The 19,333-nt window shown below is 45.5% G+C and overlaps 1 protein-coding gene across 4 annotated transcripts in view; it reads left to right on the forward strand.

Annotated features, from left to right (window-relative positions):
- LOC135173361 (PH and SEC7 domain-containing protein 3-like) overlaps positions 1-19,333 on the forward strand; it is a 115,328-nt gene that overhangs the window by 84,556 nt on the left and 11,439 nt on the right. For all 4 annotated transcript variants that reach the window (XM_064140206.1, XM_064140202.1, XM_064140204.1 and 1 more), the window contains 4 exons: positions 2,982-3,052; positions 8,854-9,011; positions 10,821-10,965; positions 14,321-14,464. In XM_064140206.1, coding sequence (XP_063996276.1) covers positions 2,982-3,052; positions 8,854-9,011; positions 10,821-10,965; positions 14,321-14,464 — 518 coding nt within the window. The remainder of the gene's footprint in view (positions 1-2,981; positions 3,053-8,853; positions 9,012-10,820; positions 10,966-14,320; positions 14,465-19,333) is intronic.

Here is a 19,333-nt window from a genome sequence, read left to right on the forward strand (position 1 = left end):
AGGTGACACAGGAGTGCATCCAGATAGGTCTTTAAAGTCTCCAGAGAAGGACATTCTGCAGCCTCTCTGGGAGGCCTGCTCCAGTGCTCCATGACTCTAACAGCAAAGAAATTCTTCCTCACATTGAGGTGGCACTTCCTGTGCAGTAGTTTACATCCATTACCCCTTGTTCTACCTCAAGGCATAAGTGAGCAGAGGCTGTCCCTTCCTTCTTGACACCCAGCCTTCATGTATTTATATACATTGATGAAATCTTCTCTCAGACCTCTGCTCTCCAGACCAAAAAGCCTCAGGTCTCCCAGCCTTTCCTCGTCAGACAGTGCTCTAGTCCCTTAGTCATCCTTGTAACCCTCCACTGGATGCTGGGTTGCTCAAAGGCCGTGCGGGAGACTGGAAAGACACCTATATGATACGTAGAAGGTCAATCTGTTTATTGAAGCTAAGAGTGATGCTTGGATAGTGGATTCAGTACATACGTATGTAATCTTGATAGGCTCCACTAACAACAACATTTCACTTGTTCCCAGGGCTGACCAGCCTGCCCCCCTTCAAGGCCTCCTCGCACAGCTCAGCTACAGATAGCAGCTAACTTTCTCAGCTCTTCTAGCCTCCCCAAGGCCACTTCCCTGCAGCTGTGCTTCTTATCAGAGTGGCCTTAGCCTCGCCCTGCCGGTTCTCCTTATTTTTCAGACTTTTCAGTTCTGCTTAATTCTGATCAATCCTGCTCAGCCCCCAGCAACTGGACTTTCTCAAGTAGATCTCTGTCCCTCTGGACTAGGGAACCAAGAACTGGATGCAGTATTCTAGGTGGGGCCTCACTAGGGGAGAGTAGAGGGGGAGGAGAACTTCCCTTCATCTGCTAGACAGAGTCACAGTATCACAGTATTATTAGGATTGGAAGAGACTTCACAGATCATCAGGTCCAACCCTTTACCACAGAGCTCAAGGCTAGACCATGGCACCAAGTGCCATGTCCAACCTTGCCTTGAACTGCCCCAGGGACAGCGACTCCACCACCTCCCCGGGCAGCCCATTCCAGTGTCCAATGACTCTCTCAGTGAAGAACTTTCTCCTCACCTCCAGCCTAAATCTCCCCTGGTGCAGCCTGAGGCTGTGTCCTCTTGTTCTGGCGCTGGCCACCTGAGAGAAGAGAGCAACCTCCTTCTGGCCACAACCACCCCTCAGGTAGTTGTAGACAGCAATAAGGTCTCCCCTGAGCCTCCTCTTCTCCAGGCTAAACAATCCCAGCTCCCTCAGCCTCTCCTCATAGGGCTGTGCTCAAGGCCTCTCACCAGCCTCGTCGCCCTTCTCTGGACACACTCAAGCATCTCAGTGTCCCTCCTAAACTGGGGGGCCCAGAACTGAACACAGTACTCAAGGTGAGGTCTAACCAGTGCAGAGTACAGGGGCAGAATGACCTCCCTGCTCCTGCTGACCACACCATTCCTGATGCAGGCCAGGGTGCCACTGGCTCTCTTGGCCACCTGGGCACACTGCTGGCTCATGTTCAGGCGGGTATCAATCAGCACCCCCAGATCCCTCTCTGTCTGGCTGCTCTCCAGCCACTCCGACCCCAGCCTGTATCTCTGCATGGGGTTGTTGTGGCCAAAGTGCAGCACCCTGCACTTGGAGCTATTGAACGCCATCCCATTGGACTCTGCACATCTGTCCAGTCTTCTTAATGTACCTCAGGATCTCACTGGCCTTCTTGGCCACAAGGGCACATTACTGTCCCATGGAGAACTTCTTATCCACCAGAACTCCTGGATCCTTCTTCACAGGGCTGCTCTCCAGCAGATCACCTCCTAACCTGTCCTGGTGCAATTTATTATTCCTTCCCAGATGCAGGGCTCTGCACATACTCTTGTTATTGCAGTTATCACTGGGCTCATGCAGTATAGTTAATGATGTGGTGTGCTAATATGCTGCATATATTTTCTCAGCACTAAGAACTAAGACACTTAGGTAGTCTAGAGGAGAGTGATGTAACAGAGACCAGCAGCTGGAAACCTACCTGAACTAATTAGAAATAAGGCATATGACACGAGATGAGACTGGCTAACCTCTGGAATAAAGGTCTTATCACTTCTTCACTGTCAGTTTCTGTCTTCAAGTCAGACCAAGATAGCTTTCTGAGACATCTCTGAGTTACTAATTTGCATATAGAGGGACATGGATGTTGGTCTGTGGTGCATGCTTTGTGGAGAGTGAGATTAGATGCACTATGACCATGAGGTATGTGCCTTCTATTTCATTATTGCCGCTGAATTTCAGACTGGAGCCTTCACTCTGAAAAACACTTTATTTTTCCTTTGATTTTCCTTTTTCCCACCCCCTACTGCTTGTTTGTAGGAATGTGTTTTCTCTGTTACGTTTTAACTGACTTTGGGGTTCTTGAGGAGGTTTGTTTGTTTTTTTTTTTCTTAGGATTTTGTTTGCCTCCCCTCTTCTTTCTCTCCTTTTGCTTCCTCTGTGGCTGCAGGGAGAGAGGAAGGGACCAAAGGACCAAGAAGGCACCTGGACATTCAATGCCAACTTGAGTGTTAAGTAGTGGCAAGGGGGAAGGATGCTTTTGAGATGCACTGCTTTCCTGAGCGGCATCCTTTTAGCCTAAAGCAATGCCTGATAGTCTTCTGTGTCATGGAGAAAGGATATTTCCATCTGAAAACTGCCACGGTGCAGGGCACAGACCTAGCTGTGCAGGGGCAGTGTATGCCTACCTGCGAGAGCACAAAGACAGGGTTTCTCTAGCCTGTATTATGCATTGCTGCTGTTCACTTCTAACCCAGTCCAGGGCTGTCATCAGGTTCCACTACTCTCACACACACAGCAGGTATGTGCGGGCACTGTACTAAGTTGCATTGTCCTTTGAAAAGGAGAGTACAAAGGAGTTTTAATACAGGAATAATGTAGCTCTACTGTTGCCTAGACAAAGTGTAAAAATGGATCTGAGTTAAATGGATTTTCATTTTTCTTTGCAGCTCCCCGGGGAAAGCGAGGTTGGAAAACCTTTTATGCTGTGCTGAAGGGAACGGTCCTGTACTTGCAGAAGGTAGGGGAAATCACTGTCTTTCGGAAACTAATTAAAGAGAGATAAAACAGCAGGCATGCTCTCTACTATCACAGCCCACCTCCAGGATCCTTTCTCTCCAACACACGGTGTAGCTGCTCTATCTCCCCCACCCTATTTGCACACATTCAGATGTTAATCGTTTATTGACAGCCTCTCTCTTTTCACACTCACAAGTTCAGTCCCATTGTCCCCATTCACATGTGCACCCCATCAATTTCAGTTTATGCTGTTGCTGCCACTCACGACTGAAAAAAATAGCCAGCCTCATCAGCAAAGACAGCATCATCTCTCTCTCTTGCACACATTCCTCTAGGCTGCTTTAACATTGCTTTTTATATGTGTGACTTCCCCTCCTGTAAAGCTGTCCTCCTTTCCTGTCTTTTCATAGTACAAGTATACCATGCCTGCAAGGCAAGCTGCAGAACAATGGAATGGCAGCTTGGCCTTGGTAGAAATCTGCAGCTTCTGCTCCACAGCAGAAATGAAGGATTAAAGGATACCTTTTCCCCCCGCCCCCACCCAGTTTCCAACAAACTGCTACTTCAGAACAGGAAGTCTGAAAAAAAAACCTCCTCGGCTGAAATCCTCGATGTCTTTAGGCACAAGCTCTAATAGATTATAGTACAGTTTCAACTGTACTCCTGCAACGTGAAATGCAGCATATGAGCGAGAACTGCCAAAATCAAATAAACAGTAGGAGCTAAGTAGATTTTTAAGGCTTTTTGACACCCAGTGTAGGTGAAATGCTCATTAAGTAGGTGATGTTTGACTGCCCTGTGTTGTAGGAAATATGCTCCTCTGAAAGCCTTTTTACATTTCCATTGTGTGTTGCAACTATCAGGAGAACAAGTTAAAATGTATGCTGCTATTCCCTCCTCCCCTGCTGAGGCTTTCTGAAGTTGGTTGTTCCACCAGAGCCAGTCTGGATTGTCTCTGGGAAGAAAAGAGGGTGGTATGGATCGAACTTATATAGCGTGAAGTATACAAGCTGGATACTCTGGGTGTAGTACCTTTTTGAGAGGGCTGTAATCCTGAAACAGATGAAAACATCTGTGGCCAGGGTGGAAGATTTGGACTTAAAGCTGGATGTGGCATGCTCAAAGCCAATGCAAGATTCTAGAACCATGTCTGCTGAACTGCAGCTGAGCCTTCTTTCTGGTCCGTTTGCTGGCAGCAGGTTGAGCTTTTTCTGAGGTGGCCTTCGTGGCAGTTTTGTGCTTGCCCTTTCCTGGATCGAGTCACTTGCACTCACTTCTGAAAGGGTCACCTGAAATATTGTGTGGTTCCCTAAGAAATAAGAAGGCTTCTTGTCCTTAACACATTAATTAATTTCTTCATTGTTCCTCAAAGGGCAATTAATAAGCTTTCAAGGGGTAGAAAAGGAGATGCTCTCTATTTTAGAGTATTAAATAAAAAATTGTATGAGAATCGCTGGCAATTTGGTTTAGAACACTTTCAGTTTAACACAATGTAGAGATGCTACACACAACTTTCTGCAGAATGGTGCTCTCCCCCGTCTTGCTCCTGCAGAGCAGGAGAGTAATTTCACGTCTGAACGAGTCTTTGCAGAATGAAATGTGTTGCTTTCATTCTTGTTCTTCTTTGCTTGTTATTTGTGTGTCTTTTCACTTGTCATATAGCACTTGGAATTCAGTGACCACAGGGTGGTTACTCCGCAAAGCAGCGCTCTCCTATGCACTTGCAACTGCAGCCATCTTACTGAGGCACAGTGACAAGCAAGACTTTTGTTACTTTAGTGCCTTAAAAGGTCGATGCCTGATGGGCAGTGACTCAATTCCCAGCGTGATGGGGCAGCTGTGAGCCTCCCCAGGGTGCCTTCAGCCCCTGCTCAGCCCTGGTGCCTCCTGTTGCAGCTGTGAAACATTCTCTAATTTCTCTTCAGCTCCTGAAGGTCCAGCAGGGGCTTGCTTCGGCCCCGCCTGTTAGGCATGTGGTACAGCAGAGATTTAAAAATACACAGCTCTACCAAGCAATTATAGTAAAAGCGGCTGAGCTGTTGTTTACTTTTGCAGCATACCAGGAGACTGAAATTACCCTAATTGCAGAAAAGTTCAGGAGCGTTTTGGAACAGCTTGGTTTCTTTGTAGGAACGTCTACCTCTGGCAGCAGTCACAGGCGAAGGATTTCGTTGCCTGTGTTGGAGTGCTCTAAGGCAGGGTACATGCACGTATGCACACACACACACTTTCCCCTTCTTTCTCTCATCAGCTGTGTATTGTGTGTGGTGATTGTTGCATTGCTATTCAGTCATGGGAGAGAGAAATCTGTTAGTGCTGCATACACACGAATGTGTACGAACCTATGCGCTATTGCTTTCCGTGCTTGTCTGCTACTCAGCTGTTCTCTCAAGACACCACTGTAATATAAATACTGTTTGTAGAAACTGTAATTCCCCCAGTGGGCAGTGTGATTCCAATTCTACTGTCATTGTGGTTGCATGCCAGTCTGGTTCTTGTTTTGCTATCAAAGTCCACGCGTGAGAGTGGTTTGTAAATGGTGGTCACTCGAGATTTTAATGGCAGATTCATCTGGGCAGTCTTGTCTCTGTGCCAACATTTGTGTTTTATTTTTGTCACCAGAAACATTCCAGTGCTGATTCCTGTGCTGCATATTGCTTTATTTTTAAATGGGTGATCTGAGATGATTTCTGATTTGGTTAGCAGAGAGGCCACCTGAGAGGCTCAGTGGAAGTGCTCACAATTAGTCAGCTAAACATGCTGCACGGTAGTATATAAAATAAGAGGTTTGACACGTTTGGGATGTTGGCATTGTCTTGGCATCCTCAGGATGAGGTTAATTTCCCACCCCCCTCTGTTCATAGCAAGAGGAAATTGCAAAGCAGGATCTTGACAGAATGTCTGTTCAGTGGACTGACGTGGGATGTGATGTGCATGCAGAGGAGAGGTTTAAAAGGAGAGGACACTGAGTCTGACCTCACTTCCTTGCTAGAAATTGCTTCTGGGCAAGCAGTGCAGGACATGGATCTTGGTGTTTTTTCAGACCTTTCTGTGGGATCTGTAACATTTTTGTTCTTTGAAGTGGCACTTTAGAATATTGCATGCTTTCAGGTGTTTTTCTGTAACTTCATTCAAATGTGTATTCTCTATTAAAATGTAACAGAAAGTTCAGAGTGATACGTTTGGTGATAAGACTTTCTGAAAGAGAATTTTGCAGCTGTCACAGGCAGCTGAGCCTGTACCCGCCCATGGTACACTCACTGATAAAAAAACAATGCCATTCTCTGGTCTCTCAAAACCAGGTTCATAGACGTGCTGCCTCTCTGTCAGCAGAATGTGTGAGCCTGAGAAAGATGAGTTCGGCACGTTGTTGCACTCCCATCAGCCTTCTCTCGATAGAGATTGACTCTCAGTTCCTCCTCATACATTCCTTGCCACCATCTTGGTCTAACTTTAGTCAGCTGCCTTCTATTTCAGGTCAACCTCCACGCTGACATCAGCACATCGGAGCACATGCTGTTCTTGATGGCACAGGAGATACGGATCTTCCTGTTCCCCTAGCATTCCCTGCCAGTTGAAAAGAGATTGAGGCTTTGGAGGAATTTTGACAGCAAATTCATGCCCTTCCAGCTTTCTCTGAAGCTGACCAACTACATGGAGGCATTTCCAGTATGCTGATCAGTGCCTTTGAAGAAGCTGGCAGAGCCCTAGCTGTCAAGGTAGATTGCAGCCAACTGATCTGATGGGATTAGCAAGGATTATCGTGAACACTCTGAATTGCTAAGGAGTGGTTCCCAGCCAGGACTGCTTCTTAGACTGCCCAAATGTGGAGTCCTTCTGGAACATGTTTAGACACCAGAGCAGCTTGTGGACATTGGATATATCTCACAGAGGAAACTGGGAGTCAACAGGCAAGGCAATAGCTGACACTGTCTCTAGGCAGTAACTTGATGAATGCCAGCATATCATGTATCTGAGGCCTGTCTAAGTCCATTTCCTGGCTTTAAGTTTTCCCAGTCTCTATGGACAGTGGAGTCAGTCATTTTCCCCAAAACTACCGTCAAATAAAGCAGCTTTTAAAGCCCCAAAGGAAGAGGTTTGACCTGGGGGGATTTGTTCCTTCATCTTCAAGATGGGACTAGATGAGATATTGGACAGCTTCTTCCAGTTCTTGTCCTTTGGCTAGGGACTTTCTCAAATCTTCCTTGAAGGAAACTCAGGGAGTAGCCTAAATAGGAATCAAATGTCCATCAGGATATGGAGACCACTCCAAAGCTTACTGGTACTCAGACTATGAGAGAAGAAGGACATTTAGCTTTGCTCATTAGCAGACCTTGAAAAACCCATATGTTACTGATGTTTACATTGAAGTCTAACCTTGTTGATCTGTGCAGCAGCACTCTGCTTTTCTGGTAGTCCTGCCACATCTATGGCAGGTTGTGCCCTTGGCTGGCCCCAAGCAGATGCAATGTTGTGACAATATTGCTGAGTAGCTGCATCTCCTTGGGTAAAGTATCTGAGCAACAGTGAGTTCTGGGTCTGTGCTAACTGGACATCTGTGAGGAAGGATGAGACAAGAGGGAGGACTAGGGTGCTATGTCCTCCTTTCTGGGAAGTGATCACCACAGCTGGTGACTCCCCATCTGCTGAAAATCCTCCTAGAGAGCCCTGACCAAACCCAGCCTGGCTGAGAGCACAGATGCCTTCAGTAGTGTAGTTGCCTCTGGCTGCAACCAGGTCTGTGTGCTGCCAGACAAGCCCTGTAATCCAACTCAACCAGCTCTTCTCTAGGGTAGATGCCTCTCCGTGTGTTTAAGCTAGTGCTGTCCTTGCACATGCTCTGTGTCCTTCACTCTGTTGTCTGCTAAAACCATCTCACAACTCTTTTGTGCAAGTGGAGGAATCAATAGTTGTCACTCCTGCAGGGAACTATTCCTCTGTTTTGCAGCTGTCACACCCCCTCTCTCTGTGGGTGTTTCAGATGAGACTGATTTCTGTGATGTCCTAAGGGGCCAAAATGCAGCCTGCTTTGGCCTCTACTTCAGAGAGATAAACATTGTTGCTGGCAGTTGAGTTTTCCTGGCTTTCCCAAGCCATTTATAGACAGGTGAGTTTTAAACTGAACTTGTGGCTATACCATGATTGTGCCCTTATCCAGCTTCTATCACTCAAGAGACCAAAAACTGCACCCAGGATGATGCTTGCAACACAGAGGAGTTTGCCTCCCTCCTTTAGTCATTTGTTAGGATTGATACCGTTGTTGTGTCAAAAACCTTGACAGTGCTTGTGCTTGCCATTAGTGGACCCTGAGCAGAGAGTCTGCTCTATTGCCCCGAGGTGCAGCTGCTATACTTGCTTTGTGGAGACTGATAAGAGGGCTTCTACACTATGTGAAAGCCTTCCTAGGAGGACATTAAAAGGTAGCTGAGAAAAATAAAAATCAAGCAGTGAAGGCTGAGAACCCAGGCAAGTAACTGCATCTGAGTAGTGGAGATGAGGAGCTGGACAAAGCAAATACTCTACAGCTTTTCTGATAGTTAGCTGCTCCATTTACCGTTCTTCCTGTCAAGCAGGTAGTGGAGCTACTTCTCTCCTTTGCAAATAGATCAGAAAAGAGAAAGAAAGAGAAGGGAAACCAGGTTAAAGGTAGTGGAAACTACAAGTGCTCAAATCAGATTACATTCAGTTCATGTGTTTTGATGTTGCTCATGACTGTGGAAGGAGATTTTTCCCTAGGCTAAGGAAAAAAGGAGTAGCACATGGAGAAATAAGATGCCATTTTATGCCTGTTAACTTCTACAGGATGAATACAAGCCAGAAAAGGCTTTGTCGGAGGAAGATCTGAAGAATGCAGTTAGTGTGCATCATGCGCTGGCATCCAAGGCGACAGACTATGAGAAGAAACCCAATGTCCTCAAGCTTAAAACAGCAGATTGGAGGGTCCTGCTTTTCCAAGCCCAGTAAGTGCTCTTGACATTCATAGAGGAAAGAAAGCAGTGCTGAAGGAGGGGTAAATTCATGCTTGGACAGGTTAAAGCAGAGGTTTAAGAGGTTCAGTCTGTTTATTTCATCATAAATACAATTAAATAGTGATTGGATAAGAGTGCACAAGTGGTTTATGAGAAAGAAGCACCGGATTGTAAGAGGCTGTTTAATCTGTCTGAGGAAGACATAACAAGATGCAGCAGCTGGAAGCTGCAGGAAATTCAGTTTGGAAACAAAATGCAAAGTTTTAACAGTCAGGGTGATTAATCATTTAAGCAAATGATCAAAAAGCAGTCTTAGATTGTCTTCTGATGTCATCAGGTCCTATCCAGATGTCTTTCTAAAAGGTACACTTTAGTCTCAAACAAAGCTACTACTTAACACAAGAATAATTTAGTTAAGTTCTTCAGGCTGAGGTATCCAGATAGAACAGATTACCTGCCTTTTACTTCTGACATTGAAAAGTGCATCAGTCATGTGTGTGAGCCCTTTTCAATGAAATCTGTGTGAAACCTCATAGAGATCTTTCAATGTCCAGCACGGTTGAGACCTCAGGACACATGATTGAATTCTGGTATTGATTGCCTTTGTTATCTATGTGATTTGGATCAGATTAGGAAATTGTGGATGCTGAGGTGAGTAGTGGACCTAAGCGTGAGCTACCCTGTGACTGAGGTATCTGAAATTATGTAATTGCAAAGACAGTGCAGAAAACTGAGCAAATCCTAAAACTCATCCAGTTCTGGTTATTTGTTTTTAAAATGCCTTTGAAGGAGTTGGAAAGCGGTAGAGGAGGCTGGGTCAACAGATCACAGTATCGCCACCAAGGTTGGAAGAGACCTCACAGATCATCAAGTCCAACCCTTTACCACAGATCTCAAGGCTAGACCATGGCACCAAGTGCCACATCCAATCTTGCCTTGAACAGCCCCAGGGACGGCGACTCCACCACCTCCCCGGGCAGCCCATTCCAGTGTCCAATGACTCTCTCAGTGAAGAACTTTCTCCTCACCTCGAGCCTAAATCTCCCCTGGTGCAGCCTGAGGCTGTGTCCTCTTGTTCTGGCGCTGGCCACCTGAGAGAAGAGAGCAACCTCCTCCTGGCCACAACCACCCCTCAGGTAGTTGTAGACAGCAATAAGGTCTCCCCTGAGCCTCCTCTTCTCCAGGCTAAACAATCCCAGCTCCCTCAGCCTCTCCTCGTAGGGCTGTGCTCAAGGCCTCTCACCAGCCTCGTCGCCCTTCTCTGGACACGCTCAAGCATCTCAGTGTCCCTCCTAAACTGGGGGGCCCAGAACTGAACACAGTACTCAAGGTGTGGTCTAACCAGTGCAGAGTACAGGGGCAGAATGACCTCCCTGCTCCTGCTGACCACACCATTCCTGATGCAGGCTAGGATGCCACTGGCTCTCTTGGCCACCTGGGCACACTGCTGGCTCATGTTCAGGCGGGTATCAATCAGCACCCCCAGATCCCTCTCTGTCTGGCTGCTCTCCAGCCACTCCGACCCCAGCCTGTATCTCTGCATGGGGTTGTTGTGGCCAAAGTGCAGCACCCTGCACTTGGAGCTATTGAACCCCATCCCATTGGACTCTGCCCATCTGTCCAGGTGGTCAAGGTCCCGCTGCAGAGCCCTTCTGCCCTCCAACCCAGCCACATCTGCCCCTAGCTTGGTGTCATCTGCAAACTTGCTGATGACTGACTCCATGACAGGTTGGACTGGATGATCTTGGAGGTCTCTTCCAGCCTGGTTGATTCTATGATTAATATGTATTTCTTCCCCAGGAGCCAAGAAGAAATGCAGAGTTGGATTAACAAGATTAACTGTGTGGCTGCTGTGTTCTCCGCGCCACCTTTTCCAGCAGCAATTGGATCTCAGAAGAAGTTTAGTCGCCCACTTCTGCCAGCCACCACAACAAAGCTATCTCAGGTAAGTTGTTTTTTGTAGAGAGAGTAGGTGATGCTGACTTCTCAGGCTGGCTGGAGGCTTCACAGTGGTCCTTGGCATTGCTTTATGACTGTCTCCACTAGCATTCCCAGGAGAAGGCAGCTTGTGCAGTAATCTCTGCTCGTGTCCTGATGAAAAATTTGAAGTGAGGCAAGAGAAGCAGCAGACTTGAATATTAATTTTTTTTTAATATCTGTGAAGAAAAGAAGCAGTTATCACTGTTCCCAGCACCAGAATTTTCATCCTGTGGTTATGGCCCTCCAGCAGACATTTCAAAAAGTGTCTTTCGGTTTTAATTTTGAATTTGTGTGTTTATTGCCACTTCCAAAGAAATGGACATACTCTTGGCCTTTGGCTTACTGGGGTGATAAAAAGTGAAAGCTCATATGTCAAGCAAACATCGGTTATATTTCTCCCACAATACTTTTCCAGACTCCAGCCCTTATCAGCTCAGGGATTTCCTGTTTAATGTATATTTATAAACTGTCTCTTACATGAATGTCTTCGGTCTTCACTTGTGGTCACATAAGTTTTTCAGCTTCCACAACAGGGAGTTCTCACAGCTCTGCTACTTCTTGCAGAAACCCCTGTCTACTTCTGCTGTTTCAGGCTGCCTGTGTCTGATACTTGCTCTGTGTGCTTTGGGTGTTGTAATGCATGCCTGCAATTCCTCCTGCACTTGCAGAAATGTAACTGATGAGTTGACTGAGTGGCAGAGGTGAAAGATCCCCATCCTAGGAGTATATGTTACAAGTAACCTCCGTTAGCTTTTAAAGTCATTTGCCCATACTGGCTTGCTTCTTAAAAGCAGTTTTTGGACCACTGACTGATAACCTGCATTTCTCAAAGAGAGTGGGGCTTTTTATATTGACTGTACTTTTTTTTCCAATCCATAGCCTTTCTTCTTACAATGTGGTGACCAACTTTCCATCTTCTTTACTGGGTTAAAGTTTAAAACAGAATAGTATTAACTTGTCTCATTTTTCTCATACATACCTTTTAAAAAATACTGAATGGGACTTCAGTAATTTACCCCAAATCACCAAGAAAAGGCTTTTTTCACTCGTTGCTTTGTGTGATTGCTCCTTTAACATGTCATGTCCTAATCTCAGTGTTTCCATTTAATCTGGAGAGAAAAATAATAGAACACAGCCCCATGGTTTGTGTCTCAAAGAAGGGGAGATACAAAAAATGGGGTAAGATAAGCTCTTTTAGCTAAAGGCAGAAGAATGTTAAGTGTTCAAAGCAGATAAATTCAAAGGCAAGCAGAAACATGTCTGCTTTTATCTGTCAGTGTGGAAAAGCTGCCAGCAGGCTGCTTCTCATTTGGTTGACAAAAAAAATATGAATTGTCAAATCCCTGTGGTTGCTGTTGAGGATTTTGTGTGCTGAATCATGATGGACTTCTTTAAAAGGCCTGTTCCTGGTCAGACAGAAGTTGGGATGCAGGTAGAACATGAGGAAGGGAGAGAGATTGGGCATGATGGATTGTGCAAGTTTGATTTCAAAAGTTTGCTTTCAAAAACAGATCAGGATCTGATCTTGCTTAGTCCAACTGAAGAGATGTGATATGACAAAGCTAAATATATAAAGGAACAGCTAGTCTAGAGAAGATTTTAACCAGAGTTGTGTTTTTCCCCCCTTTTTCTTTTCCTAAGAATGTGCATGTACACATAAAAGCTCCAAATGGCTGCTGCCTTGAAATGACATATGTCAGAATAATAGCTGCTCAAAGATCCTTGTCATCAGGCCATGGATGGACATCAAGATGTCACTGGGACCAAGGACTCAGCACAATGCAAAGTGATTGTGCACTAATAGAGAGCAAGCAGATAGATCCAAGGTAGTTACTAACAGCAACGAGAATTTTTGGCAGCCAATAGCGAGTAGTTTGAGCCCTACCATGTATAGGCGGAGGCAAATTATCCCACGTTTCTGTCTTCAGTTCTTTTGCAGAAGAGTTGAAACAGAAGATGAGCTGAGGCTTAGCTATCATCCTCTGTAGAAGTTTTCTCCTTTCTGCAATTTTCTGCAGCTCCAGCTCAGTGAGCTGAGAGGCTCAGTCCCTGGTGTGACTCACAGTGCAGCGCAGGCATGTCTGAGCTAAGCTTGAAGCTGCAAGCTGTGCAGCCACACCACAGACGGACAGCTACTGGCAGCTATTTCCTACTCTGAGACTAGGTACATGTGTGGGAGCTGAGCTGGGTACTACCTGGTGTTATGACTCTGACTAAGTCACTGAGAGCTGAATGATCTTGTCCATATTTTCAGCTTAGCTAATTCAAACATAATTTCAGATACAAGCCTAGAAATGGCCAGAAGGCCATGCTGCAGGAGCTGGAAACCTTCTGAGCTGAGGGAAGGTTAGTTGACAGATGGAATGAAGGAAGTGTGTGGGCCTAGGATTATGATAAAGGAAATTGCCTAGAAAGGGGGAGTAGCATCTCCCCACTTTCTCCAGCTACACAGTGGGATGAAAGCTGGTGGCAGCTTAGCAGAATGACATACCTTTTGGAGATTGGACAGCCCTTCCTTTTCTGGATGTGTTGTATAGTTCTGAGCAAAATGGAAGCCACAGACCAGAGCAGTGAAGAAATGGAAGGAAGGGCCCTAACTCTATGTTGTTTCTGTCCTGGAAAGACAGTGCAAAGACTGGACACAGGTTCTTTGCCTGTCTTGTTCTGCCCTTGGTCTGACTGCATACACGACAGCCTGAATTAATTTGCCAAAAACTGTACTAGAGCAGAAGTGTCATGTTGTCAGTAATGCTCTGCAGTGAGCTGTGTCTGTTGCTTTCAGCAAGGTGAGGAGTGACAGGTTTGCTATCCTTCCCAGTGGCATCTGGTAGCTGCTGTTATTTTTCTCAAAGTTGGCCACTTTGCATTTGTGCCTTTGCAAGGGCTGTTAGGCACAGAGCTCTGGGATAACTGACCTTATCAATGCAATTGAAATTAGTTAAGGGAAAGAAATAGAGAAATAGAGAAAGAGATAAAAAGCAAAAGAGAGAAAGAGATAATGAAAGAAGGAAAGAAGAAAAGAAAGAGAAAAGGAGATAAGGAAAGAAGGAGAGAAAGGAAGGAAGGAAGGAAGGAAGGAAGGAAGGAAGGAAGGAAGGAAGGAAGGAAGGAAGGAAGGAAGGAAGGAAGGAAGGAAGGAAGGAAGGAAGGAAGGAAGGAAGGAAGGAAGGAAGGAAGGAAGGAAGGAAAGAAGGAAGGAAGGAAGGAAGGAAGGAAGGAAGGGGAAAAAAGAAAAACTTATTTAGTATTATTTTACAGGGATCTCTCTGCTGTCCTTTGCTTAATTATTCTTCACTTAAGTAATTAATGTCTTTCTGAAGGATGAACAACTGAAGTCCCATGAAGCTAAGCTGAAGCAGATCTCCACCGAGCTTGCTGAGCATCGCTCCTATCCTCCTGACAAGAAGGTCAAGGGCAAGGAAGTAGATGATTACAAACTGAAGGACCACTATCTGGAGTTTGAGGTATCTATGGGAAACATAGTTACTCTTACCCTGTGATTGTGGATAGGGCAACTTGTCTTATACTTGAGGTACAGTCCTGAGGTTCTGGATTTTTTCACCTTACACGTCATCAAGAAGTATATTCTTATTTGGCAGATATGTGACATCAATCCCAGAATCTGGGATGTGGCTCCTCTTTCTGATAAGAACTTCCTTTGACCTTAGCCATGAGTTCAGCTCCTCATCTGTTAAACAGAGCCTAAGAATGTGACCCTCTATCCTTTCCTGATTTATCTGTGTGAAAAGATGCTAAGGTCTTCAGGCAGGGACTATCTAATGCTGTAAGACTATGTGTTGCTTATTGTGTTGGAACCTCAGTCTTTATGGAATGGATGGCTGCATTTTGCAGTAATGCAGATTATGATTGTCTTCCATTGATATGCTCTTAAAGAGTTGTTCATCTGAAATTGTCGTGGGCATGCCTCACCAGAGAGATTTTTATTGTGTATCAGTGAGTTGGATGTTAGGATGAGCAGGAAAAGGGATTGAGTGATGCAGCTGAGGCAGCTGCATTGGGAGATTGTTCTGCATATCTGACAGCAGCTTTTATCTATCGTGGTGTATGCCATATTGTAGGGCTGTGGGGGAGGGTACAGGAGGTGGAAACAGTGCCAGGTGACATGGGAGGAATGGAAATACTGTCCAACCATGAAAAATTGCATTTAGGAAAGCCAAAGTTTTGTGGAGTTGGATCTGGCAGAAGATGTGAAGGGCAAAAAGACAGTCTTCCTCAAGTGTGTTAACTGCAGAACAGCTACAGAAGATACAGACCCTAGCTGGGTGCCATGGTGGGGCAGGATGTCTGGTCATAAAGAAGAGGGAAAAGCCAAAGTACTCAGTGTCCTTTGGCTGGATCTCTACTGTTAAGACCAGCGTTCAGCAGTCACAAACACATATGCTTAGTGGGAAAATTAGGAGCAAGGAAGACTTACCCTGTGTGAAGGAGGATAAAGGTAAGAAATATTTGAACTGCACATATGTAAGTCTGTGGGATCTGATGGGACAAATCCATGAATGCTGAGTGAACTGAACAATGTCATCGTGAGGCCAATTTCAATGACCTTTGAAAGGCCATGGTAATCAGGGTAGGCCCCTGGGGACTGGAGGAAAGAAATTATGTTCCTGTCTTCAAGAAAGGCAAGGAAGAAGGTCCAGGGAACTGCAGGCTAGTCAGACATTTGTCCACCTGTGGGAAGGTGATAGAGCAAATTCTCCTGGAAATTGCTTCCAAACACATTAAAGGCAAGAGGCTGGTTGTGAGTAATCAGCACTGGTTTATGAAAGGGAAATCATGCCTGACCAACATGATAGAGAGATGTTTGGTGTGATGAAGGGAGGCAGAGTAGTGCGTGTTGTTCGATTTCGATTTCAACAGGGATTTTGACACTGTCTCTTCTAATGCTCTTGCAGAGAAACTGACAAAGTGTGGACTAAGAAATCATGAGTAAGGTGGTGGGGAAACTGGCTGAAAATTTTGGATCAAAGGGTTGTTATCAGTGTTTTGAACTCGGCACTCAGATGTACAGAGTGAGCCATACACTTTCACTCTGTGGGGAATCTTCACCTTGAGAGCAGAAGGTTTCTTAGCATTGGTTCTTTGACATTAGGATGAGTTAGGATGAAATTTAGGCTGGCTTGTTAGCTGATTTTAGAAAGATTGGTGGAGAAGGAGGTTGTCGTTTTCTGTCAAATTTGTCATGGTGGTCTTCAGAGAAATATTAGAAATATTCCTCAGATGCTCAGTACAAGGCAGAACCAGTACACACCAGCAAATAAGAGACATCTTCCCTTGAAGAGCCCTTAAGAGCAGTTGAGCTGTGCAGTTCAGGTACGTAATCATCGCTGCAGTAATGCCTGTCTAGGCAGGCAAGTGGTGGCATTAACTTCAGTTTTCTGCAAGAGATGGTGATTTGAGATGCTGCTGTGCTGTGCTGTGTTCCCTTCCTATTTGTCACAGATTTTACAGGCAGTGTTGAGCTATCAATAAGCAGTTAAAAAAAAATCTAAAAAGTGAGCAATGTGAAATCATGAATGGAAGCTTCCCCTTCATTCTGGAGTTTTCTTACAGGACTTTCAGAACAAAGTCCTGCCAGGGTCAGGCAGGAGCTAGTGACAGACGTTGCCATAGGGGTCAAAGCAAAAGGGCACAGAGGGAGTGAGGCAGTATTTTGTACTAGGCTCTGTGTGAATGAGACCACAAACCAGACTTTAAAGCCATGTATGAACATGCAGAGATGTGTCCAGAAGCACATCAGAAGGTCCTGTTGAGTTGCAGAGGAAGCAGCATTGTCCCTTAGCCAGGAAGAAGCCAGATTCCTTTTCCATATCCCTTTGTAATTCCTTTCTGTTCATCCACTGTTTTCTCCTTCATTCTTGTTCCCAATGGAAGACACATGAGGTGGTGTTTCCTTCTAAATGGAGGTGAATCAGGAGATTCCTGGTCCTTGTTCAGAGATGCAGCCAGAAACATTTTTTCTTGCTCAACTTCTTTGCTTCTAGACATGAAGGAAGATTTCTCTTTGCTTGCCTTCTGAGGAAGTACTGCCTCAAATGATGGTTGCTCATTGCAGCAAACCTAGGGTTTGAGAGAGATGTTTTGAGTGCTGCCAGGTGAGAGGTGAAGCCAGATATTTCATTGGTGGCTACCACATTTCCTCTCCTTGGAGATAACACTGCAGAAGCTTTTAAATTATTTAAACTTAAATGTTTTTACTTTCCTGACAAAATTTTCCAGACAGATTTCTTCTAAGAAAAAAATTCCACCAGCTTTTAATTCCTAGTTTTAAATGTCAGATCAGTGAACGAGCAAGGTTATTGCAGTTGAAATCAAAATAGAAACTTCCAAATACATTACTTAATTGCAATAGAACTCATGAGCTCTAAAAGTCTGGGACAAAGAGGCCATTGGAAGACGTGCAGGGCAGAAACTGGACCCTATGAGGAGAGGCTGAGGGAGCTGGGGTAGTTTAGCCTAAAGAAGAGGAGGCTCTGGGGTGACCTCATTGCTGTCTACAACTACCTGAAAGGAGGCTGTAGCCAGGTGGGGGTTGGTCTCTTCTCCCAGGCAACCAGCAATAGAACAAGGGGACACAGTCTCAAGTTCTGCCGGGGGAGGTATAGGCTGGATGTTAGGAGGAAGTTCTTCCCAAAGGGAGTGATTGGCATTGGAATGGGCTGCCCAGGGAGGTGGTGGAGTTACTGTCCCTGGAGGTGTTCAAGAAAAGACTGGATGAGGCATTTGGTGCCATGGTCTAGTTGACTGGATAGGGCTGGTGGATTGGCTGGGCTGGATGGTCTTGGAGGTCTCTTCCAACCTGGCTGATTCTGTGATTCTGGATTTCCATTCTGATTGCTGGATCTCACTACCCTAGTGATATCTACTGGACCAGCTAGAAGCAGAAGTCTGTATGGCAGTAGAGTCACTCTCTGTGTTGATGTATATTATGCTGATCCACAAGCTTAGAGAACTGGTTCGCCTTTTCTTTTGCAAGGATGTCCTGTTTGTTGTGTGATGAATCATCCATCAGCCCAGAGCATCACCATCAGGGTTCTGCTTGCTGTTTCTCCATTTCTCTTTTTACTGGATGACACATCTTACCTGCTTCATCTGTGTCTCTTGCAGCATGGAGCCAGAGCAGCAGATATGGAATTCATAAGAATGCTTTTTTATTGATTTTTCAGGAGGGTTCTTTACGATCCTCCTCTATGGTGTTTGGTTTATTCAAAGGACTCCTTGGAAACCCAGTCACGTTCTCTCCATTTCCCCTCCCCCCTCTATATTCAACACTGCAAAGCAGTTAGCAGGCTTTTTGACTTCCTGCCCTTGAATAAGTGTTATTACCAGAACTTTATTATTTTATTATAAATCGGAAGAATTTTCCTTTAACACTTTCCTCTGTCAGGAACATAATCGTTTGGCAGCTGTTCTGCCACTTTGAAATACAAATTAACAATCAAAAGGGATGCTTACACCCTCCTTCTCTGGTCCCCAGCTGACTGAGGTCATCTGAATTAGAATGCCTGCACCATTATCTTTAGTGGATATGTCAGAGCAGGTTATTAAGCAGATCCCAAGGGGTGGGTTGCTCTGTTCTCAAGACCTCCTGCCCCAGCTTCTGGTTTTGAGGCCCTGCAGGGATCTTCTGTTAAAATACCTTCATTTTGTTGCTTGTGAAGATGTTCTATGCAGGAAGATGTTACTGTGGCACACAGAGCAAAATCTTCATGTTGGAAAGGGAAGGCTCTGCTCCAGACAAGGAACAAAACAAAGTGAGCATGTAGCACACTGAAGTCAACTTTCAATTCTTATTGAAAAATGCAAGTGTCTGAACAGACAGCAATGTTCATGGTTGGTCATGGGTGGCCTTGTCATGGGAACATGCTATGCTGCTGTCATAACCTTCTCATCTGCTCCTTTGTCAGGTCTTGCAGAGCCTCCTCTGGTGGGCTTAGTGGTAGTCAAGCTGGTACAGTCTGAGCTTAGCAGGACCCTGCTTTGGTTTCTTCCCCTTGGACTGAAGCAAGGAAAGCAGGACCTGCTGATGAGCACTGAGGGTTGCAAGAGAGAACTGTAGCCAACCAGAGCCAGATGATCGTTGTCCTTTAGTTTGCTGCACTTCATCTCCATACCATGGGGCACATAACATCTCAATACGCATGAGCATAGAATGTGAATAAGGTCAGCAAGCTCTCATTCGGTGTTGTTACTTGGGAATCACCACGTGCTCCAGCTAGCTGGGAGCCACCATTTGGCAGAGCTCTGGGATTTGTGTGCTGCAGAGCTGAGCGCCTCTAATTGCACCCTGGCTCAGCCTGCCTGGAGCTCTTTTC

The sequence above is a fragment of the Pogoniulus pusillus genome, chromosome Z (assembly GCF_015220805.1).
Source record: "Pogoniulus pusillus isolate bPogPus1 chromosome Z, bPogPus1.pri, whole genome shotgun sequence".
Taxonomy (NCBI): domain Eukaryota; kingdom Metazoa; phylum Chordata; class Aves; order Piciformes; family Lybiidae; genus Pogoniulus; species Pogoniulus pusillus.